Here is a 24,783-nt window from a genome sequence, read left to right on the forward strand (position 1 = left end):
GAACCGATGAAACCAGTTGCAAGTTACGTTCTTTATGAAGTAGGGATACTATATTGTCGGAAGGTAGTTTACAATTCGACTCCAGATTACGTGGGACATTTTATGAGGTCCAACTGTAATATTACCACGTGGAGTGTAAAGAGCCGGGCTCTTATTGCAACTTAGCTCCTGGAGTTGGATTGAATCGTCAAAACTAGATTCAGAGTTTGATGCGATCTCTGTTCGAAGTCCGGATAGACGTGTGATGTCAAACCACTTTCATATTTTTTTCTTATAATTATAAGAGCTCGACTAGCATGGAAGGTGGAAAAAAAAAAAAAAAAAAACTTACTAAGTCTCATTGGCCATCAAAAAAATCTCAAGATTTGTAAAAAAGATTCTCGAGATTGAGATTTCTTTTACGCATCTCGACGTCTTTTTTATACAGGAAAAAGACTTAGGTGTTGTTTGTTAAATTGAAAAAAATAAGTGCTGAATAACATTAAGTACTAAAACTTATAAGCGCTGAATTTTAGTGTTAAAAAATTTATTTGTTTAGATGCTGAATCATATTTGTCACACATTGCTAAAGTTGGTAAATAGTCTTTATTACCCTTACAATCATATTATACATTGTTTGCATCTTTCAAATGCCTATTTCTTATCAAATACAATAAAATATATTATTTCTAATAAAATTAAAATACAATTCATTTTTAAATAATAAATAATATTAAAATCTTCAATTTATAAATAATAATTTATATTTATAAAAATCAAAAAATTTTAAATTAAAAATAATAATGTCATACAAGTCATCAAAATTTGAAATAAACATTAAAATAACTTAATTTTGGATGAATAATTTTCGATGGAAATGAAGGATGTATTATAAAAGCACCCTATGAATTAATAAGGGCAACCCACACCATAGCCAATTTTTTTTGTTTTATATAGGTTAAAGTTTTTGGAATGAGCAAATTTTTAGTGAGAATGGTTTATATGGTCTAGAGATCATCCTCACCAAAAATTAGTCCATTTTGAAACTTCTAACTCGTCAAAAATAGTTTAAAAAAAAAATGGACGATTTACGGTTCTTGAACTTGTTTTGATAGGGTTAGAAGTTTCAGAATGTGTTGATTTTTGGCGAAGATGATCTCCTCATTGTAGAGATCATCCTCATCAAAAATCAACTTATTCCAAAACTTTTAACTCATATAAGACAAAATAATTTAGCCATGGTATGGGTTTATTAATTTGTGGGGTGCTTATGTACTAATGAGGAGATCATCCTCACAAAAAATCAACTCATTCCAAAACTTTTAACCCATATAAGACAAAATAATTTAGCCATGATGTGGGTTTATTAATTTGTGGGGTGATTATATACTTATCCATGGGATATAAGAGGTAATATCCTTTTAAGAATAAGGGCATACTTGTCTATGCTAAAAAAAAACGAAGGACATACTTGTCCGTGTTGAAAAAAGTGAAGTGCTTACCGCTTCAACACTTTTTTCTCAGCATCAAAATAGTGTTGAATTTTTTTTCAGCAATAAGCGTTGAAAATATAGAGTAAACAAACACGTTATTTTGACAAAAAGTGCTAAATTTAATTTTTTTCAACAATAAACGTTGAAAAATAGCACAAACAAACACTGCCTTAGTAAGGCCTTTTCCCTTACTATCTTAGTAAGAAAAGAGTTTCTATAATCGTAATAGACATTGTAGTTGTCAAATTTGATATTTTTTTGTAAGGATAATGTTGAAATAACATTATGAGGGACATCATGGGGGACATTTCTAATGATGAAAAGTATCTATGGTTCTTACACACTTCCATGTCAGAAATGTCCCCCACAATGTTACTCTAGAATGACTATTTTCATAATTAATTTTTAAATGATTTCATAATTGATATTTATAGAAAAAACATTTACTTGACTAAGTTAGCCAGGGACGCCTTGTAGCTTCTCCTTGTTGCATCCAAACACACGATCAATTTTTATATTTTTTTTGAAAAATGCTAAAGTAACATTAAAATTGACATCAATTCTCACATTGCTGACATGGATGTATGTATAGACCTCAAGATGTTTTTCATCGAGATAAAAGTGAAAGGCATCTATGGTTTTGTGTGCACCTCCATATCAGCAATGTGAAAATCGATGTCAATTTTAACATTACTCTAACCCAACTCATATTTTTTTTATCCCATCATTTTTTGCAGTATTGCACGTACCCTGGGGATTTGGAGTTTGATAATTGTACATTTTCAACCATTTGTGGACTAGTGCACCCCTAAAAAATAAATTTTTTTTTCCATTTTTAAGCACTTTTTTTTTCTAGGTGTGATCTCCAACTAGTCTTTAACGGTGCAGACCCAACCCTAACTTTTCAATTTGGTATTTCTTTGCAAGATCATTTATTTTTAAATTATAAGATAATGTTATTTGTTCAACATCATTAAAGCATTACTTATTTAAATGATAAAAATGCTCCCATGCTTTCATTGGGATCATTAAAGATTGTATCGTCTATACATTTTAAACTTGAAAATCAAGGTAGATTTCTTTTTTTATCTTGTTACATTCTAAAGTAGTACTAAAGGGAGCAACAAGATAACATATTACCTAATTTTATTGTTTAACTATGAACATGTATTTTCTTTTGAATTGTGGTAATTTGACTTACCCATGTAGCATACTCAATCGACACCCTTGACGTGACAGGCTCAGGAACCATTGATTTACTTCCCCTGGGATACAGAACTACACTTCCCCATAAAAAGGTGTAGTTTTGTATTTTGATGAGAGCAGATCTACGATTCCCCAACTTGCCACGTCAGGGGTGTCGATTGAATATGTCATGTGGGTAATTAAGTTAGATAATCACGACTCTTTCTTTTTAAAAACATATTATTCAAAAGTATCAGAAAGCTGTGATTTTTTTTTTTAATTTATATTATAAATTAATTTAGAGCATGATTGTTAATGGAACCTAATATGATTTAGATTTATAAACCTCACAATTCACCGTAAGGTTATGCCATTAGATGCACCTCTATTCTTAATGCTCCTACATAAGTTGTAAACTTTTGATAAACACACCTCCACCGTTTACTGCACCCACGTATCAAATGCCAGACCGTTTTTAATCTTCTTTCCACAGTCTTCGATTCCACCACTAGCAAATGAACTTCCACCACCTTCTCTTCTTCAAATTTTCTTATTCTTCGTATCTACGAAGATTTTGTGCTACAAGAAACAATATATATACCCTTGAATCTAAGAAGCACAATCCATTTTAAATATGGTTAGATATATAAATTTTTTTCTTCAATTTTTGTTTGTGTCAATAGGCACTATTCACATAACTAAAGCCGTGTTATAAGTGTCTGTAACACATAAAATAAATAAATTAACTTCTTTTTTATACAAAAATTAAAGGTAAAAATATATCAAACCATAAAAGTCTACCCAAATGGTATGATACTCCAAAATTTTAATCTTTGAAACTTTAGAAATGAGGAATCCATATAAGAAACAAAAATGTGAGCTGATCACTTAGTCTTCTCTACATGCAGGGTGTGAATGTTAAAATTAGGGAAAAATATTTGAAGGACCCCTAGCGGAGGGATTTTTTTTCATAATAGTCTATTTAGTAAACTTTTCTCTTTCTAAATAGTCCCTATACCTCATAACCCACTTTTTTCACGATTAAATGTCCTAACCGTTTAAATTATTGTTTTTATTATAAAAAAAAGGATTTTTGACATCTCAATTGAGTTTTGGAGATTTGATTCCGTCGAAAATAAATTAAGAAAGAAACAACAATCTTCCAATATTTTAAAGATGTATATAAAAATTAGGATTTTTTCAAATTTTTTCTTAATTGTTGGATTAAAATCAATTAAGAATAATTCTTTTGGGTTGAAATCATCTAAACAAGTCGTTATCTCTAGTTTTTAGTCAATCTTTCAAAATATTTTAGTTGAAAAAACTCAAAAAATTAAAAATGGGGTGCGTCTTACTAGTGTTGAGTTCACCACTTTAAAAAATGGTGAACTCGACACTACATAAAAAAAATGCCGAGTTCTATAGTAATAAAAAGTGGTGAAATCGTTAGTAAATAAGAAAGCGATGAGATCATTAGTAATGAGGGATCATTAAAAAAGAAAAGCTTTACTAAATGTCCTACCAAGCTATGGCATAAAATTTAAGGACTATTTAGAAGGAAACCCTTTCGCTAGCATTTTTTAAATAACTTTCCTTTAAAATTAGGATTTATCTTTAATTGTGATTGGTGCACATATCAAAATGAAAAACACATTCTAAGTTCAATTTTAGATTGTAATTATATATCATTGTCTCTTTCTGATTTAGATTTTTTCAAAGTTCAATTTTGTCTCTTTCTGAGTTTTCAACAATGCAATTATATATCATTGTAAATGAGGAAGTTCTGTACAAATCCTACGTGAGATTGTAACTTTCATTTCGTCAGCTTCTAATTATTTAATGTTTTTTAATTGAGGTGGTTGCACGGTAAATGCAAATAGTTGCGAATCACCAATCAAATTGCTCCTCTTAGGCCCTACAAGCGAGAGAATCACTGATCCCTACGACCGCTAGATAAGATTCCTGTAAAATAGTGCCTCTCGACGTTGAAACCAGAACTAAACCGCGCCATAGGCACGATGTCTCGACCATCGAAACTCTATCTCTTCGCGTACAATTCTCTGCAGGCATTCGGATGGTATCCTCTCACGTCTTCCATCTCTGCATCTCTCTCTCTCTCTCTCTCACACACACACACACACACACACACACACCCACTCACATATGTCCATTTCCCTTTCAGGGCAGTTTCTCTATCTAGGGTTTTGAGCTGTGTTGTCTCGACCAAGTCCTTCAATGGAGCATACGCCTCTACTGGAGATCTCATCTGTAATTCATTTTCTACTTAAAAATGTCTTTCATTTCTTGTTTTCTGAACCAATTTTTAGAATTTGACTTTTGTTACCGTGAAGGTTTGCTGCAGACAATCTCATTTTTCGAAGTTCTACATGGTGCCATTGGTAGGTTTTCTAGGGATCTAACTTTATCTCAAAATCTACACTTATTTATCTATCAAAATCTATCTAATTTGATGTAATTTTGATTTTTTATTCTTCCTTTTGAATTCGAGGTCTTGTTCCAAGTGGGGTGCTGCTACCTTTAATTCAATGGGGTGGAAGGACCCATTTCTTGTTGGCAATTCTTCGAAAAATCCCTGAGGTTTTCGATTTCATTTCGAAATCTAGCTTTTTATTTATTTAACACCAAATGAATGTAAACATTTTCTGCCAATTATCGACGGGAAATTCCACTTTTATCGATTAATTTGGTATCTTATATGATCTTATTCCTAACTAATCATGATGCATTTTATTCTTTTTTTTCCTTGAAGGTTCAGGATCACCCTTCGGTTTTTGTCACTTTTTTTGCGTGGAGTCTAAGTGAGGTTTGTTTTTTCACAATTTCTCATGTTCTTGATTTCCCGTATTAAGGACGATAAATTAGATATTAAAATGTTCTATCAATGCTTTATACCCCGTTTGTCTGATCAAGAAGGCACCCTTCCTTCCTTCAATATGATCCCTTATTAGTTCATAGTTTTCCATCTAACGTAACCTTAATCCATCTTTTACCCATCGATCTTACATTTAATAAGAGTAGCATAATATTACCCCTACCCTCACTCACTTCACATTAGCACTCCAAAACTATTTGATCCACATTAAAGGGATGGCTTTGATTTTCATATAGAATAATGGGTAATCGAATTTACTGATTGTGATGCCATTGTTGTTAGACTAAATTTGTGGTACGTATAAGAGAATTGCATATGAACACTTCCTTATGCAAACACAGGTAATCAGATACCCACAGTATGCTTTGATTTGCGTAGGAATTTGTCCCTACTGGGTCACCTACCTCAGGTTCTATACAGTCTCTAAAGCAATATTTTTTTTCCATACTTATATGTATATTTGATTTGTGAGTACGTGCCCGCGAGACACCTACAATGCAATCTCCAAGCGAAACTAATCAATGTTTTTTTTCCTTAGATATACTGCATTCATTGCATTATACCCTGTCGGTGTGGCCCTTGGAGAAAGTGAGTTCCTCCCCCCGAACCACATTTCATCTTTACTTCTAGTTATTGAGAAAAGTATCATTTTCTTTTCATAGTATTTTCCTTTTATGTATTTAGTTGGTGAATATTGATTGTTCATTTGCATGCAGTGTGGCTTATGTATCAAGCACTTCCATTTATAAAGAAGAAAAGTCTCTATGGAGATTTCTTTGATGGGGTCCCCTTCAGTTATTATTCTTTTGTCGTGGTACGTAAGGCAATGTGATTGTATTTTTGAGACCTAAGCTATTCTTTAGAAAATAGGTGTCTCATCCTGTGTTACTTGGTTCGCTGATATAATGCTGAACCGTGAACCGGTACAAACCAAAACAGTTCAAGGTTTGGTTCGTAGTGGGTTTGTAAAAAACAGCGAACCCGATGAATTGTTTTGTTGAATTTTAGAGTTGCCCCCATGGTTTGGTCAATACTAGAAATACCCCTTATTTGGAAAATGCCAAGATTTGGTCATCATTAAAGATAACTCTCTGTTTTCAAACTAATGATATGCCCCCCCCCAACACACACACACACACATCCCATAAATGTGGCAAATTTGCGGGTTGTATGGCCTGCCATTCAATGTCCCCTAGCTGTGAGATTATTGCGACTTAATCGGTTTTATTTAAAGATCTGAACCATAATCCTCTCTGATCAATATATTATACTTAAGAAAAAAAAAAGAAAGATCTGAACCATCTGATCCAGGGGTCATCACCTATATCACTGCAAAACATAATATGATAGATCAGATGGTTACAATCATCTAACCTAGTTGACTTTTGGTTCTAGATGCCAATTATGCATTCACATTGGATCCCACTATGTATTCCGGTACAACTGTACACATAGCAAGAGTCCTGTTTTTTAAAGGAGACCTCTTGTTTCTATACTTGTTTAAAGTTTACTTATTGTCTGTATTTTGCTTGAACCAGGTTTTGCTTGTGTGCTATCCATTCCTATGGTTTAAGCTATACCTTCATCTATTTAAGCAGCGACGGTCAAAATTGGGGAAGCAACCAGAGAAGAAGAAAAATTGAAGGTTTGGTATCAATTATTTTACTTACAAATATCGTGCAACTTTCCATAGAGTCCAAACGTATAAATCATCAACAATCCAATGGCATACATTGGACCCAATTCAACATTCTCATCTGTCTGTAGCCACTAGATGTAGTGTAGGACCTTGTACGCTCATCCCTCTTACTTCGACGTGCTGTACCCATTTACGCCCCATGTATGCTCATCCACATTACTTTGACATGCTGGATAACTAGTTACTTGTTTTCAAGGAATTTAGCATTTTGTGTTGTAAAGTGAAAATGCAAGGAATTTAAGTTTTGCATCATCCACATAATTGTTTGCAATCCAGTAATAATCAAATCCAATAGAGATCTAACTTTGCAAGTTATTGAGTTTTATCCATGTCAACCTGATCTGATCCAGAATTGTTCCATATGAGAAAATTTTAACCAAACAACCAGATGAGGAAATCCTATCAAGCCATGATCTCCTTTATTCTGGACACTTGCACGGATGCCATGAATGCGGCACATATGTTCATCAATCGTGTTCAACATTTAGGTTGTGCCCAGGACAAATTTTTCGATACTCTCTATCTAGCCATTATATCTTGTCTTTTTACTCCACTCCATTAATGGGCTTCATTTAAAGGCCCACGGAAACGTTACAAGTCCGTCATGGAAATATGGTACACTTCAACACCCAGAAATCATAGATCAGTTTGATTTTTAGTGAGTAGGTCTATTCTGGAATTGACAAAAACCTTCATTGGTTGGTGGGGACCAACGACCACGTGGTGCGAAAACGATACCAGAAAAGAGGGTATGGGACACGCTTTTGAAATGCGATCCAATACAGGACAACATAGGTGAGTCATCTTCGTCTCTGAGGCAACTTATTCTTATCTGAGTAAAATTTTCTACTGAGATTCCCTAAAGGCCAAGAAAGAGCTGTAATGTGGCTTGGTTTCAATTGACCAATGTTTGGTTAACCAACCACAAGCCCAAAACTCTTTCCACAACCCCAGCGCCTCGTACCAATTTCAAGTTTGCGCTAAGCCCAATATAAGCTAATCACATTTAGCCCATAATAAGCATTAATGTCTGGACTCAGTCAAGGCAGTGAATGGGTTGGACTTTGACATGGCCCAGCCCGAGAAGAATCAGAATTTACAAATAATATTTATCTACTTATATAGAAGAAATAGTAAATCATAGAGTACCTAAAATTCAATTTGATAGATATTGAAAAAAATTGGTTCCAAACAAGTATCCTAACATTAGAGCAATTGGTGGTATGATGATGGGTTTTCAGTTATAATTGGTTTGCACTATTGATTTGCAATAAATAGTACAATTCATTTATTTCTCATATTAATTTGCATTAGGATTTCTACTACAATTGGAATTTAAATAATATTAATTAGTATTTTTTTTAAAATCATATCATGTGGGCTACATAAGAGATAAATCTAACATGATGAATATAGACAAAACTATACTTTATGCAACCGAGTATTAGATGGCCAAAAAGCACCATTCTTGCAAATTGAATTTAGCAAGGATGATGTTTAGATGATGAATGAATATATTAGAAAAGAAAGTTAAACGAGTTAGGCATGTTAAATGAAAGTCGATTACAACTCCAGTTAAAAGAAATATTCAAATTAAAGATCTCAAAAGAAAAAGAATAAAACCCCAAAAGAGTGTGGATGGAGATAGTGAAAGTAGATATAAACTCACTTTCAATAATAGATGATTTAGCTCATGAAAGAATTGAATGGATGGACAAGATTCGTTTTTAGCCAACCCTAGATCTTCGAGATGAAGTTTTGTTCGAGTTTTAGAATTCACTTTTAGTTAGGTGGAATAAGATTATTAATTGGCATATTAAAAGCTTTAGCATAATCGTGTTTCTTGATTGTGACTCTTTTAGAATTTATTAGTAAATGATTTTGTTGATTAGTGTTTGGTTGACTTTGTTGAGTAGAGATTTCAACAGTTTTAAACGACTTCACACACACACACTCACACACACAGACACACATTAGTTGTTATGTGGTTTTTTCAAACAAATAATCTCAGTGGAATCCAAAAGAAAAGTTATTTTCATGGACCCCATGCGTTAAAGCAAGTCATCATCATAAGTGCTGGTTAGCTGTTGTTATACATTAGGACTGATTCACATTGAAGTCTATCTCTCAAGACTACCTCCCTCCCGAGTCCCACACACACCCCTACTTGACTTACTTCCTACATGCCAACAACGGAGGAAACTTCTCTGCAGCTTCTCTTGTTTATGGAAGTCTCACTTTAACTCTGTTCAAACTCAAACAACAACCACCAATATTACATGAGAATTAAATAAGAAATAAAACAAAACCATGATTTGAAATAATTGCCACACCAATTCCTATGTAAATCACCAAAGAATTGCACGCAGTTGGTGTGGCAATAGCAGTTCTCTTTAAATTTGTGTAGCTATTTTATGTGAAATTCATTTTAAAAATTGGCCTTTAAAATATTATTGTATTAGTTTTTAATATAAATTTTGAATTTAATCTTAATATCAAATTTTAAATCCGCATTTCTTTTTGAGACACTATTATCTATAGGAACCACTTTCATAATGTAACGTAACAATAACGATTCCTACTAACTATCGTTGTATCGTTAAACCAATGTCTTAAAAACTAAACCATGGTCAACATGTAGGACATGCATTTGTGGTCAATGGAGAATGAAATAAAAAAGGGCTCCTTATATATAAGTGCATTTGAGCAATTACATAAAATTAACAAGGGTATTTAAGGAAATTTAATATGTTATTTGTTGATAATGGATTTGTATTGAGAAATTTTTTCCATATAGACAAGTCATTCCCGAATTTCATAGAGTCTGAATTGACCAATAGCATGACATCAAGTGTATTGAAGGCATCCTCAATTTATAAAAAATACCACACTTTAAGCAGGGTGGGCCCCGAGAACTTCACTTGTCGGGACCAAACTATTAGTATGAAGATGAATTAATAAAATTATAAATAATAATGCATATACTTTGTGTTCTCAAACAAATCCAAAGTAAAAGAAATTATAGGGATTTGAATTATTATTTTTACCCGTGGATCCCACAATTGTGCTTCTTCTCATGGTTTTAAAATTCGTCCGAGACCAAGATGTATTGCCCAAATCGTCTCAATATCAGGTATGAACGAGATGGACGAACAAGTCAATTTTTTGGACGAGATATAAAACCTCACGTTCATTTTTCGTTTTTTTTTTTTAATGAGATGTCTCAAATGTATTGGAAAACTCGCCTGAAACAACTCGATATCTGGCATGGACGAGACGAGACACGAAATTGAGTTTCAAAACCATGTTTCTTCAGTGTTTTATATAATGTAGAGTCATCCCCAAATGAAACCAATGGGATTGGATTCTGAGTCCTCAGAGAAGTTCCGTGTAAAAGAGATTATAAGAATCTGGAATTTTTAGGGATCTAAAATTATAAAATGTTTAGAGTTCTAAGGAAACTCTAATGAAAGAAGAATATCTGAAATTTGTGCACTCAAAAAATCCCAAGTAAAAAAAAAAATTATTTTCGCCTTATAATTACATAAATAAGAGCATTCTAGCAAACCCACCACACGAAAGCAACATCATCAGTTTTATAGGAACTATAAGGAGAGAAAAATCTTACATTAAGTAAAAATATCCATCATTATGTCAATTTCAGATGAAAAAACTAAGATAAAAAAAATATTTTTGAACTTGATCCAAAGTTTTGAAATGGACAACTATTGAACACCTCCCCTCCCCACCGACCGAACTCTAAAATTTAACGGTGAAAAAAAAAATCATTTTTAAGGTTTTTTTTTTAAAGTTCATAGAATTTTGTCTTCTAAATCCCTATGGAATTGGATCATGTTTTTGGATGCCATGAGGTGAGCTCAACTTTCCTTAGTAAGATTTAAAATCTCACTAAGCTAGTAACACTAGCTTTACTCAACATGAAATATTTTTCCTTTCTAACTATTTTAAATATAACATTAGTGTGGGAGGCTAAACACCATTCACATGCCACTCAACCCATGTAACTGTGAAAATTTTAAAAATCATTTTAGTTTCATTTATTTATTTTCTTTAGTTTTTCAAATAACCATTAGAAACTTATACTAATATGTAAATTGAAGAAATTGTCATAGAGGTGCTATGGTCTTTATACAGTATAGACCACGAAGTTTTATGACCTTAAGAGTATTGACGACGATATGGCTTTGTATAGTGGAGTGCTTCCTTTTCTTCTTCTTTCTTTCCAATGTCGAGTGCAGACTTGTATTATAGAAGAATCTCAAAGACTAGCTTAACATACTTGCTACGACATGACCCTGACTTGGTCAGGAGTCGAGGAAGGTTCTTACATCCTCGTGTCAATAAAACCTGTGATGTGAGTCCCACATAGTAGTGGACCTTTATAGAATACTTATCTTAAAAAATATAATTTCGCCATGACATAAGGTTCATGGATTACAATTGTTTAACATAAATTGGGTCAAAATGGTAATTGGTCATCCAATCAAAAAAAGTGGCAGTCGAGTAAGGTGTCATGTTCCTATTAGACCGATAGGAACAAAGTCTACGTGGCTCATTTTCATTGGAGAATAAATATATCGGGATGCATGTTACTTAGAGAACAGCTTGATTAGGAGTTCAATGTGTTTTAAATTCCAATTAAAATGTGTCACGTAGATACAAAATAGGAACGGAATACATTATCGGATCCTGATTCATCAAAAACTGGATCGTGTAGATGTGCTAGGTTTTTTTTATTTTATTTTATAGAAGATTATTTTTTTGTAGATTAATTATGGGTAAATTACTAAATAATTACTGAAGTTTTTAATATTTTCTGAAATGTTGTTAGTGTTGACCCAACTGGCACATAATGTTATCAAATTGTCAACATTACCAACATTTTGAAAATACCGAAGACTTTTTTAATTATTTGAGAATTTACGCATTAATTATTCCTGGTAGACCAGCTTGAGGATTGTGAGAGTTATCGATGCATGTTGGATGGGGTAGGACCACCTCTGCATGATCCTTGCATAGGGTTGTCGATCGATCTGATAAAGTCAGATTGGCTCTAAATTTGATCTGATAAATTTTGGATTGGAATTTATTTAGACCAAATCTTTAACAAATCTCAACATTCTATATGCACACCCAAGATATTAATGAGACATTGGACACATTTACAAATGTATTTTTCACATTCTTCCCTAAAAGGTTTAAAATAAAAAATAAAAAATCTTCTATAGCAAAGAAGCAAAGGTTTTATACAAAATGTCATTATAATACAATTACCAACAAATAAGAAATGCTTTTCAAGAGCAATTGTGAAAATAAATACAAAAGATTTGCAGCAGTTTTTGAGCTGCAAACTATTTGCTGAAATTTGTAAAGGGCTTAAGAGTTTCATGTAAATAATTTGCAATGCAAAAAAATTTCATAAGGTAATCAAGCATCTATAAATTGGATTCCAACAAATCATTTGCATTGTACCAAGTAGGGCTGAAGTTGCAAATGCCCCATTAAAGTCTGCGACGTTAGCGTGTATATTTATATCAAATCACGATTTTTATGAAAAAAATGTTTTTGCACTTGATTGCATAATGGTCAAAATGCATGCCAACCATCAATGTGACAGACGACAAATAGGCAATATCCTTTACCTCTTCGTGTGCTTAAGTGTATTAGGCGCACACACGTGCGATCATGGTAATGACATCCACCACCTTAGCTAAGACAATAAAGTGAAAAAAATCCTATTTGGTAAAAAATATCATTGGTATGCTTTGGATGGCAAATTGGTAAAAAATAAAATAAAATATGTACTTTTTTATTTGTTTGGATGACAATTTGGTTAAAAAGAAGATTTAAAACACACCTTTTATAGCATAAAAACCGCTTTAGCAAATTATGAGAATGCTAAAATAATGTCAAATATAGCATATGTTATATTTGAGACAAGTGTTAGAGTGCAATTTTGAGAGGCTATTTTAAAATTTGGAATTGTCATCTCAATTTGAGACATCGTTGGAAGTGCTCTAAGGATATTTAGGAACAATTTTAACTCTATTCCCTTTTCTCTTCCCCCTTTCTAAGAATACCCTTTCAACTTTATTGTTTTTGTTGTTCTACCCTTCCAATAGAGAAACACTTTCCTTACAGTTTAGTAAGATTTCAAATTTTATTAAGGGTTATTGAGCTAAAACGGATTATCAAATTGGCAATCCAATGCCATATTATTCTGAATTTTGGGGGAAAAACTCACATCCAAAATATAAAAAAATGAATTGGACTTAATCCAAGGTTTTGAAAATGGATGGCTGTTAGACTCTCAAATTCAAAATTAACATTTAACGGTGAAAAATAATCTTTTTAATTTTTTTTTTTTTTTAAAGTTCATAGAATCTCATTCTCTATATAGCTATGACATCAGATCATGTTTTTGAATGCCACAAGGTGAGCATCGACCCTTACTAAGATTTCAAATCTTACTTAAGAAGTCTATACTTACTCTTTCCAATAATATCCTTCCAACTTTATTTTCTTTCTTCTTCTCACCATTTTTTAATAATATATATATGGTCTGTGATCCGTTGACTTATGGAAAAAACACATGACGCCAACTATATAAATATAAAATCCAACGATTGAGATTTATCTTCAAAATAAGTATCATTGAGATTTGTGTTACTTGGATACATATAAACACATGACCATGTGTTTTCTCACAAATCATTCTTTACAAGTCATTGGAATTTGATATTATATATAGATTGGGAAATGCTAACGTCCAAGACTTCATGGGGACATTAGTATTGTCCAACACATTTTTTTAATAATACTTCTCATTCTTTTGTCTTTTAATGAAAAAAAAACAAGGGTATCTTAATCTTTTATATAATAAGTATATTTTTTTATGTCATTAATAAATGCAATTATTATGTTATCATTGATTGCCAAAATATTTATTACAACAAAGATTTCTAATTCAAAATACTTAAATACTCATAGTATTTATTATGTAAATAAATATTTATTGTGTAAAAGATTAGCATACCCTTGTCTTTTTCACTAAAAGATAAAACGATGAAGGGTATTATTGAAACAAAATTTTTTTTGGACAATGCTAACATCCCTATGAAGTATTGGCTATTAGCATTTCTTACATATATATATAACGTTCTTCTGACAAAATCCCAGACAACATTCTAGACAACACATTTTGTTTTATATGGGCTAAAAGTTTTGGAATGAGCTGATTTTTTGTGAGGATGATCTCTATGGTGAGAAAACTATCTTCATAAAAAATTTGTCAATTCTGAAATTTCTAACCCTAGTTTATAAGTTGAAGAATCGTGAACCATCAATTATTTACTGTTAGTTTGTAACCACTTTTCATAGGGGTTAAAAGTTTTCGAATTGGCTGATTTTTTGTGAGGATGATCCACTCACTATAAAGATCATCCTCACAAAAAATCATCCCATTCCAAAACTTTTTAGCCATATAAAATAAAATTTTGTCTAGAATGTTATTTAGGATTTTGTCAAAATAACTCGACCCATATATACAACTGTAGATGACAGGTCGTTTGTGTATCCCAAGGGACATAATCTATAATTCTTTGCCCATGCCACATCAGTGAGTTTTGAGTTTCCCTGTTAGGTTGTATATATATACTCTCGGTCCGTTGACCCTCCAGCAAAGCTTTCTTGGTACCGCGTGATGCATTGTGACAAGGGTCACGCATCACATGTGCACCGCTCATAACACTTTATCTGGACACATGTCTCCACAAGAGGGAGTGATACATGACTTGAACCTAACCTCATGTGCATTTGGCACAAGAGGACCGCCGCCTAGTCTCCCTACCAAGTAACTAACTTCTAGATATTTTCCTTTCTGTCAATGTTTAGATGGAGACCTCTTAGTTCTATCTTTCCACAAGAATGTTTCAAAAACTCACACCAATCGAAAAATTTATTAAATAACCCAATTTGATTGGAGTGATTTACATTTTTTTAATAATTATTTTTCATAAAATAATAATACTCACAAGTGGATTTTATTACAAAATCTGGTCGAACAATCAGTTCGGTCTGATTTTTAAAATACTACATAAAAAATACGAAGATACGCCTTTTTAGTAAAGATCTTTACTATTGTAATGGGAAAGTGTTGAACCATACCAAGGATCAAAATTTTCAAACTCATACTGGGACAGTCTAAACTCTAAAGGCCATCATATCTTTGGAATTATCGGCGTCAAAAGTCTAAAAAATTGTGTATAGTAGTCAAAAGAAAGAGAGGTTAACGTTATTAGAGCCCAAATATCATTTGAATCAAGTATTTTTTTTTTTTTTGTCCATCCAATATGATAAAAATTAGTTTAATGATCTAGAAAGTCAATTGTTTTTTACCATAGATTTTTATCAAATCCAAAATTGAGTCTAAGTCCAACTTCAATCTGAGCCCTTTAGAAGCAAGTCGAGGCTCGCTAAAGATAGAACCGAACTACTAGAATTGGGTCAGGGCTCAGCCATATGCAGTCGTTGAACTACTAAATCCATTGACACCCATAGGTTGTGACATGCAACATAAACACAAACAAGATGAAAGCTAATAATAATTGGGAGAATGCCTTAAATGAAACTTTTATTAATAACTTTGGAGTCCGTTTTGATACAGTTAAAAAAATATTTTTTTAAACCTTTTTGAAGTTAAAAAGGTTATTTGAATTAACTTTTAAAAGTAAAAAAATTTAAACCACTTCAAAATAAATAATTTAAAAAATATTTTCTCCCACGGCTATTTTCTACTTAAGAAAATCTGTTTGAAAAGCAAGACATTGTCAACGAAGTGTGAAATGAGCTTAATGTGTTAAGGTCAATTTTCTATTTATTTATTTATTTTTTTTCTTAAACTTTTATGACCTATAAAGACATATTACTTGATATTTTTCATATGACTATTGATAATCTAACATTTTTTTTTAGATCTTTCTTGACTTGGTAGTTTAAAAATTATAAATCTTTTTCTTATATATCCCAAAGCAAATGATCTTCGATTCTCTGATGGGAGCATACAAAGAGCGTCTGAAAAAAAAAAAAGTTAGATAATCATGATTCTTTTCCCATTAGAACTTATTTACTTTTTGAGGAAAAATCTTTTATTATTTTAAAAAGTTTTTAAGAAAATAGTATATTAGGAAATTTTCATTGACCAACTTTATTTAATTTAGGGTAAATTACACATTGACCCCTATAGTTTGGTGTAATACCATTTGATCCTTTCATGTTTTAATAATTGCACTTACCTCCTTTCTATTTTTCTAACTAAGGGGGGCATTTTACCTTTTGTTTTAAAAATGATTTTTTTAATAAAAAATAACATGAAATACGAGGGTAAAATAATAAAATAATATTCGAATTTTAACTCCATTAGTGGAAGCGGAAGTGAATGTAATTATCAATTTACCCTTTTACTTAATAGGTGCACTCTATTACAATATAAACGTACCAACGGTTTTCTCGAATACGGAAATCTAACTGGATTGACCTAAAGAAAGAGAGAGAGAGATTACTGACAAGTCTTTCTAGTTAGAAGTTTTTGGATACATTCCTTATTTTCTATGATGTGGATTGGCACTCTGCACTTTTATGCATAAATATAGTCTCTCTTTCTGTAAATGACTCACAACTGTTAGCACCCAACACTTATAGAATTTTTTCTTCTTCTTTAAGTTCAGAGAAAGAGAGAGAGATTGAAACAATGGCTTCTGTTTGGAGTCGTCAAGAGGTGTGTGTGTCTCTTCATTTCCCTTTCTGAAAGTTTTGGACAATTTCTTGTTATGGGTTTTGGGATCTAAAGCTTTTTGGGTCACTTCATTTGGATTATTATAGGCATTTCTGTGTTCATTTAATGATTTTAAGCTTTTTGTTTATTGGGTTTCTTGTGAATCAATTTTTGGTGGGTTTTCAACCCTTTTCATCTCTTGTTAATGGGTTTGTGGTGGATATTGGATACATTTTGTATAAATGTGAACGAATAATGGTTTTCATGTTTTAGCTCTGACTCTGTGTTTTGTGGTTGATCTTTGAGGATGACTTTATGAGCACTTCATGGACTTTTGAGTTGTTTAGTCATTCAATTTGTTGATAATCAGAGAAATAACCAACTTTTCTTCTACAAATCAAAGAAATGTGGTATGTTTATTAAATGCTGAGGTGATTTCAGATAATATTTTAGCCCAAAAAGAAGGTTAATTTTGATTCTGAAGTTTATATATTGGTCGAATTCTTTGTTCTTCAAACAGATTTTTAAATATACATATCTGATTCCTGAAATCAGACAACTAGTGTGGATCTTTATTCTGAAATTAAATCTTTGTGAATTGTTACTTTGTTTTAATTTTGACTTAGAAATTTACAATTGTCCATCGGACTTTCTGATCATCCAAGAAGTATAGTACAAATACTCATCTGTTTAAAATTTTAAAAAATTTACTTTGGTGTGTTGTGTTCCTTCTTGCTCTGAACTTCCTCATGTTGATTGAAATTGAGTAAAAAAAATTGTTATTTTTCAAGAATGCGTTTATTTTTCTTGTTGTATCGGCAACTAGAAAGAAGATTACTGCCATTTTTTTCAGAGTTGAACTCCAGAGTTATTATTTGTTGGTATTAATGGAAAATGTGACATTTCAAACAATGCTTTAAGAGCACAATCTGATGTTGGAATTAGGAAGCAAATGCTGAACCTTTTTAATACACAAAAACAGAAAATAGCTGTTTTGACTAAAGAAGCTTTGGATCTGTATTGCCCATTCCTTTTTTAGTTGCTTTGTTGATCATCTTTATTCCTCCGAACTCAGATGAGTTTGTACTCTTGTTGAACTTTTGAGCTTTGAAGCTGTTTAACTAACCTATGTAATTTTACAAATTTGGTAAATGATGTTGATTTTGGTTCTCTGTTGAAGAAGTAAATGCCGAGTATTTTGATGGTTATGTGATAATTTATCTCCTTAGAAATCAATATTTTTCTCCATTCTAGAGTTAGGATTCTACGATTTTCTCCGAACAATATGTTTCTCATAATTAAGACTTTATTTAGGAGTCGCTGCATTGAAATAAGGACTCATCTTGCTTTTTTTTTAGAGTCGTGATAATATGACGCCCCCCTTTGACACACGCCCCCATCACAACACTGTAGATAATTTACCTCGGGATACACAAGAAAAAGATTTAGGGTTATACATATCCCGAGGCAAATAATCTATGGTTCTGTGATGGGAGCGTAGGGGGGAGTGTTCCAAAGGGGGCGTTGGAAAATCTTTATACTTTTTTTTTAATCAATTAAAGTTTTTATGACATAGATTGTGAAAGCATTTACTTAAAAAAAATATTTAATTTAAAATACCTCATAGTATTTATTATGTAAACAAGCATTTATAATGTAAAAGATCAATATATCCTTGTCTTTTTCACTACAAGACAAACCAAGGAGGGGTATTTATTGAAAAAAAAAAAAGTACTGAACAATGCTAACGTCTTCATGAGATCTTGGACTTTAGCATTCCCCATATAAATATATATTTGTTTTTCTTTAATTAATTGAAACTCAAATCCTCTTTTTATTGTGATTATTGTAACAGAGTATCAATGAGTTGAAGGGCATGCTTCTATACATGACATTTGAGCTAGAATCGGCAAGAACTAATGCAAAGGAGGAGATGAGAAAAAACGAAGAGAACATAACGAATTTGCTTAATCTCTTGAGGGTAACTTGCCAAGAAAGAGATGAAGCAAGGGATCAACTTCAGAGACTACTAAACAAGTTGATGCCATCTAACCCAACAGAAATTTTCCCTATTCTTTCGAGTCTCCAACCCGAGAGTCCCCCAATGTATCCCACAATAGGAAACCCGAGCATTACAGAGTCCGATAATAGCCTATCTGAAACATATAATCACCATTCCCATGGTTCATCCACTAAAGATTCCTTGTTTGATGTGGTTTCCTCACCCGACCTGTCAAACATGAACGTAGCTGATTCGACTATCATGGGAGTGACACATCAGCCATTTATCCAAGAATATAATGGGCCCACCTCAATGGGAAAGATTGATCAGATTTCTGCAGTAATCGACGATATTGTTAAGGACAAACCTCTTCCTCAGAAAGGGAAACTATTACAAGCTGTCACTGAAGCAGGACCACTACTTCAAACACTTCTTGTATCGGGACCTTTACCTCAGTGGCGCAATCCTCCCCCTCTACAACCCTTTCCATTGCCAGCCATATCCATTAAAGGTTGTGACACTGAAATAATTAATCTGGAACAAAATTTTTTGATGTCGTCTTACCCTGAGTCCACTCTTGGATCTGCTGAGATTTATTCTTCTCCAATGTAAAATTTTACAAGTGGGTCTGGAACATTTCTAAACAAGGAACGGGTGTTATCTACTGGTGTACTTGCGGATTTCATGCACGATCCAAGCTTCCTATGAGACCATGAACACGTACTTACTTTGTTTTGTTTAAAAAAAAAAAAAAACAAATTTAAACTTTTGACATTGATAAATGGACTGATCTTGTTATTGTAGTTGAATACATTCAGCCAATATTAGTTTACTTCATTAGTGGTCTCTTTGTTCGACTTCATTTCGAACATTTTTAGCTTTTTAATTATCATTGTTACTTGTTTGGAATCAATGGTATTGGTTTGGAAATTATCTTTCAACAAGTAAAATTATCCATAACAGACTAGTGGCATTTGTGCCAAAATACAAAAAACCTTACATAACTATCTTCCCTTTGGATTCATCAGTTGTGAGAACACTCCACTTATCGAGCCTTGATTGCTGACTATTTCGGTGGTACTATCTTGACCATTGGGTTCAATCTGAGGAACCCAGTCTGGTAGTTCAGGGATGTAATTTGTGCTGTTTTCATCTACAACAGATTGTGTTGAAGCCACTTGAAGCTGAAGAGCATACTCTAGGTTCCATAAAACATCTCCCATTGTTGGCCTGTCGACGCCATGTTCAGCCAAACACTTCTCTGCTGTCACCCCAAACTTTCGTAAGGAATCAATATTTATGGACCCCATGAGATAGGGATCAATTATCTTCTCAAGGTTGCCTCTCTTTTGCCAATACATAACCCATTCTGCAATATTAACTTGTTCTCGAGGAAGAGAAGGATTGATGGCTGGTCGAGCACACAACACTTCCACGAGCACAACTCCAAAAGAATACACATCAGATTTCTCCGTGAGTTGCTGCCTACGAAAATATTCTGGATCGAGATACCCAAAGCTCCCTTTCACAGCGGTACTCACGTGGGTCTGATCCAACGTGGGGCCTAACTTAGACAACCCAAAATCTGCCACCTTCGCAATAAGGTTCTCGTCAAGAAGGATGTTAGTCGTCTTGACATCACGATGGATAATACTCTCCGCTGCTCCCGTGTGAAGATAATGCAAACCTTTCGCAGCCCCAATGCATATCTCAAGCCTTTGTGTCCATGTAAGTGGTGGAGAGTCTGAACCATATAAGTGTTTTCGGAGGGGTCCGCCTGCCATGAACTCATAGACCAGGATCATCTCATTAAGCTCCTCACAGTATCCTATAAGAGAAACTAGATGGATGTGTCGAAGCTTGGACAACATTTCGATTTCCGTCCTGAACTCGACAAGTCCTTGTTGGGATCGTGGGTTGCCACGTTTTACAGCGACCACAACCCCATTTTCTAGAACTCCTCTATAAACTTTTCCAAAGCCTCCGACGCCTAGAACCAAGCTCTCATCGAAGTTCTTTGTTGCTTCATGTATTTCCGAAAATGCTAAAATACGGCCTAAACCAAGAGACGGCGATGTTGAGGCATTACTACCTATTGAAACCTTGGTTTCAGAATTTCCTACATGGGTTGGAAGCGGCAACCAAGCCAACTTGTCGTGCTTTGGCTTCTTTGGATGTCGGAAAAACAGCCAAAGAGCTGCTACAATGACCATTAAGAGTGCAAATCCTGCTAGGGAAAACAGAATAGCTACTTTGGATGCCGTCCTTTTTGTAGGGACCTTGGGAGCGATATAATCTGCACGATAGAACCCATCATGACTACTAATTTTCATGATTTCCAACCCATTGAGGATTGCATTGGGTGGGAGATTCCTTAGATTGGGTGGGCCTACCTGGACCAGAATCCTATCTGAATTAGCCGAAACATTGGCTAAAATATCCAAAAAGTACGCAGCGGCTAACTCATTCGTCTTGCTCGAAATATCGAGCGAGTTCAAAGCAGTTTGGTTGTTAATGTAGACATTGAAGACTAGATTGTTCAGAGCTTTACTTACAATGTCGCAGAAATGCATTCTAATCATATAGGTGAAGCTATGATCGACTTCAAATGCCCACGAGATGTTAAAATTCTGATCTCCCACATTCGCATCTGCCATTTCTTGGGCTGTCGCATAGACCCAATTCGGTGCAATTTCAACCGATGCCCTAGCTGGGAATTTGATCAAACTTGGGTCCACGGAAACATTACGGGCAGAAGCAGCATTAATGATGAATGGTTGATCAGGTTCCCAAAACCTCCACAAAGTATCGTTCTTTGGAGTAAGAAGTGGTCCTCCCATGTTAATTCTGTAAACTGTCTCGAAAGCTACATTGGTCGGGAACTCGACTTGAGAACTAAGTGGAATGGGGATGGCAGAGGATGGAAACACGTCATCAGGCACAGATATCACCTCAATACCATTGATGAATGCGATCGAACTATTCGAAGGAGATAATGTCAATGTCAAAGTCAATGCCTTTGAGCTCGAATTAACTAGATCAACCACATATTCCTTAAGAAGTCGAGATTGACCCTTGGACAATTTCTCGAACGAAAATTCATGAAGCAATTTAATTCCATTTGCCACAACAGAAAAAACTGAAGATTTCAACTTATAATTGGGATTTTTAATTGGACTAAAGTGTAACCGTAACCAATGGTGACCACCCTTATTGGTGCTAATGCTATAAGTCGATGTTTCTTTAAAAACTCGAGCGGTTTTGTACAGAATCAAAGAACCCATTTCAGTATCCGAAACCACAATATCAGAAATGGGAGATAAACTCACATAAGAGTTCCCCAAATCGGGTTCAAAGATTCGACCGTCGTCAAGTTTTAATGTTTTACTTCCACCACAATCAAACAAAAAATTGTCTATAGGAATGAAAGCAGGGGAGACTGATTGAACACAAAAAACACATACAATGCAGATATAAAACAACCAAATTTGACAACCCATTTCTTCATTCATACATATAATAAGAAATATCTAAGAAATTAAATGGAAATGGAGTGAGAGAAAGACATAGATACCAAGTAGTTTCAGTGTTCTTGAGGAGCTAAAGAGAGGGTCAACAAAGGAGAAAGTGGTAACACTGTTGGCAAAAAAAGAGTTGGGTTACAGGGAGGAGAGTCCCTACTCCATACTGGAAAGAAGAAAGTGTTTTTGGAGTAGTGGGTGGTGGTCACGGTGGTGGCTACAGTTTCCAAGATCTGGACTGTGAGGAAATACTGAGCATTAAATTTAAAAATTTAATAAGGTTGGTGTGGAAACTTTAAGGTGATGTGGGGTCTGTTTGTGTTTTGTTTCATTTTGGGTAATTTAGATTTTAGACATACCCCCTCCATGTTTTAGTGAATATTTGAGAGACCCATTTATGACAGTTGTATAACAAATGATTTTAGTCTTTTTCCGCTCAATCAATTCCATTCAATCAAAAATAAAAAAATGAGTCATTCTCTTTTTTTAGTTATTTATACTTCTTAATTCTATAGGGTTCAATAACAATTCGATTGAGCTTTTCTTTGGTATAATTGCTATGCTTAGTGTGTGACTCGTTGGTTTTTTATTTAATTTAGGGTTAGGATGAAAAAAACAGCGGACCAGCCCATAGTATAAACTAATAACTATACAACTAATAACCAGCTCATTGCTTCGTATTATCTGGATCCAAGGAACCAGTCACTATATGATATATCGATCATATAGTTGTAACAACTGAAATATTTTTTTTCATCAAAGAAAAATCAATCTGATTATATTATAGGTTGTGAAATGAAAATAAAGGGATGTGGATAAATGGAAGGGTGAAAGAAAGAGAGAAAGAGAATATCAATGATATAGGATTCCAATATGTATGGTCTATGAATCATCTTATAAGCAGTGTAATAAAGCATCAATACGGATTCGTCCATAATTTATAATTCTAATTAGATGAATCATGTTCATATATATATATATATATATATATATATATATATATATAATATTTATTATAATTAAATAATGAAATTAAAGAGCATCGAGTCAATAAAGACTGAGGAGATTGACTCAGGAACAAATTTAATTAAGAGCTCCATTGCAGAGTTCAGACCTAACCATTAATCGAGAAGCGATGGGAACGACGAAACCTGTGACTGCAGAAGATTCTATTGAAAACGAATCCTAATGATTCATTGGGTGGGATGGCGGAACGAACCAATTCATTTATTCTAAGAGGTTATGGAATGCCCCTACGAATGAAACAGATATTGAAAGAGGAAATATTCGCCCGCGAAAGCCTTAGTGGATTGCTTAGTTTTGGGCGATTCAACAAAAGTAAAAAAGAAAATGCATTCTATCAGTCTAAAAGACGTTATAATATTATAGATAATAATATAAATCTACGTCTAGTTGTATATACAAACAAGGTATACAATTCCTACGCGACGGATTAGATCTCAAAAACTCCCATGATTCGGAGTATTATTCATTAAATACATGAATATCTTTAATATTATTGAATCGTTTCATTCGCGAGGAGCTGGATGAGAAGAAAGTCTCATGTCCGGTTCTGAAGTAGAGATGGCATTGAGAAACAACCATCGACTATAACCCCAAAAGAACCAGATTCCGTAAACAACATAGAGGAAGAATGAAGGGAATATCTTATCGAGGAAATCGTATTTGTTTCGGTAGATACGCTCTTCAGGCACTTGAACCCGCTTGGATCACATCTAGACAAATAGAAGCAGGGCGACGAGCAATGACACGATATGCGCGTCGTGGGGGAAAAATCTGGGTACGTATATTTCCAGACAAACCTGTTACAGTAAGACCTACGGAAACACGTATGGGTTCGGGGAAGGGATCTCCCGAATATTGGGTAGCTGTCGTTAAACCGAGTCGAATACTTTATGAAATGGGTGGAGTATCCGAAAATGTAGCCAGAGAAGCTATTTCAATAGCTGCGTCCAAAATGCCTATACGAACTCAATTCGTTATTGCGGGATAGGGATGTGGAACCAAAGGAAAGGGGTCTTTGTAATAAAAAAAACAAACGCAGGTTTATTTATTTTTCGACAAACAATATTTCTTGTTTTTTTTTTTCTTCGCCCCTTGCATTGAAAGAAAAGATAAAAAAAAAAAAATGATATGATTCAACCTCAGACCCATTTAAATGTAGCAGACAACAGCGGGGCTAGAGAATTAATGTGTA

The 24,783-nt window shown here is 33.7% G+C and overlaps 3 protein-coding genes and 1 pseudogene across 4 annotated transcripts; 3 read left to right on the forward strand and 1 right to left on the reverse strand.

The window, feature by feature from the left end:
* The first annotated feature begins 4,519 nt into the window (after window positions 1-4,519).
* On the forward strand, window positions 4,520-7,501 carry LOC147385657 (Protein-tyrosine phosphatase-like, PTPLA). Of its 2 annotated transcripts, XM_086424422.1 has the most exons (10): window positions 4,520-4,734; window positions 4,840-4,925; window positions 5,009-5,056; window positions 5,167-5,255; window positions 5,428-5,481; window positions 5,892-5,959; window positions 6,089-6,138; window positions 6,267-6,364; window positions 7,089-7,237; window positions 7,272-7,501. In XM_086424422.1, exons 1-9 carry the CDS (start codon window positions 4,676-4,678, stop codon window positions 7,191-7,193), a joined length of 657 nt encoding a protein of 218 aa, XP_086280548.1. In that variant the 5' UTR covers window positions 4,520-4,675; the 3' UTR covers window positions 7,194-7,237; window positions 7,272-7,501. The 2 variants fall into 2 exon arrangements, with proteins under 2 accessions (XP_086280548.1, XP_086280547.1); XM_086424421.1 differs by having other exon boundaries at window positions 4,521-4,734; window positions 7,089-7,501.
* A 9,390-nt stretch (window positions 7,502-16,891) lies between these two features.
* On the forward strand, window positions 16,892-19,756 carry LOC147385658 (uncharacterized). Its single transcript, XM_086423940.1, has 2 exons — window positions 16,892-17,045; window positions 18,898-19,756. The coding sequence occupies exons 1-2, from the start codon at window positions 17,019-17,021 to the stop codon at window positions 19,654-19,656; spliced, it is 786 nt and encodes a 261-aa protein (XP_086280066.1). The 5' UTR covers window positions 16,892-17,018; the 3' UTR covers window positions 19,657-19,756.
* LOC147385659 (receptor-like protein kinase THESEUS 1 pseudogene) lies at window positions 19,756-22,963 on the reverse strand (annotated as a pseudogene).
* Window positions 22,964-24,219: 1,256 nt separating this feature from the next.
* Window positions 24,220-24,579, forward strand: LOC147385660 (50S ribosomal protein L16). The gene has a single exon (XM_086423178.1). The coding sequence runs from the start codon at window positions 24,220-24,222 to the stop codon at window positions 24,577-24,579; it is 360 nt and encodes a 119-aa protein (XP_086279304.1).
* The last annotated feature ends 204 nt before the right edge of the window (window positions 24,580-24,783 follow it).

The sequence above is a fragment of the Akebia trifoliata genome, chromosome 14 (genome assembly GCF_017979445.1).
Source record: "Akebia trifoliata isolate Shusen 1 chromosome 14, ASM1797944v1, whole genome shotgun sequence".
Taxonomy (NCBI): domain Eukaryota; kingdom Viridiplantae; phylum Streptophyta; class Magnoliopsida; order Ranunculales; family Lardizabalaceae; genus Akebia; species Akebia trifoliata.

What these genes read in the sequence shown, in the direction of transcription:
- LOC147385657 (XM_086424422.1), top strand. Translation starts at nt 4,676, where the DNA reads ATGTCTCGACCATCGAAACTCTATCTCTTCGCGTACAATTCTCTGCAG. An exon ending in TTGCGTGGAGTCTAAGTGAG is followed by an intron (nt 5,482 to 5,891) that starts GTTTGTTTTTTC and finishes ATGCAAACACAG; the next exon opens with GTAATCAGATACCCACAGTA. An exon ending in TACTGGGTCACCTACCTCAG is followed by an intron (nt 5,960 to 6,088) that starts GTTCTATACAGT and finishes TTTTTTCCTTAG; the next exon opens with ATATACTGCATTCATTGCAT.
- LOC147385658 (XM_086423940.1), top strand. Translation starts at nt 17,019, where the DNA reads ATGGCTTCTGTTTGGAGTCGTCAAGAG. An exon ending in CTGTTTGGAGTCGTCAAGAG is followed by an intron (nt 17,046 to 18,897) that starts GTGTGTGTGTCT and finishes TTATTGTAACAG; the next exon opens with AGTATCAATGAGTTGAAGGG.
- LOC147385660 (XM_086423178.1), top strand. Translation starts at nt 24,220, where the DNA reads ATGAAGGGAATATCTTATCGAGGAAATCGTATTTGTTTCGGTAGATAC.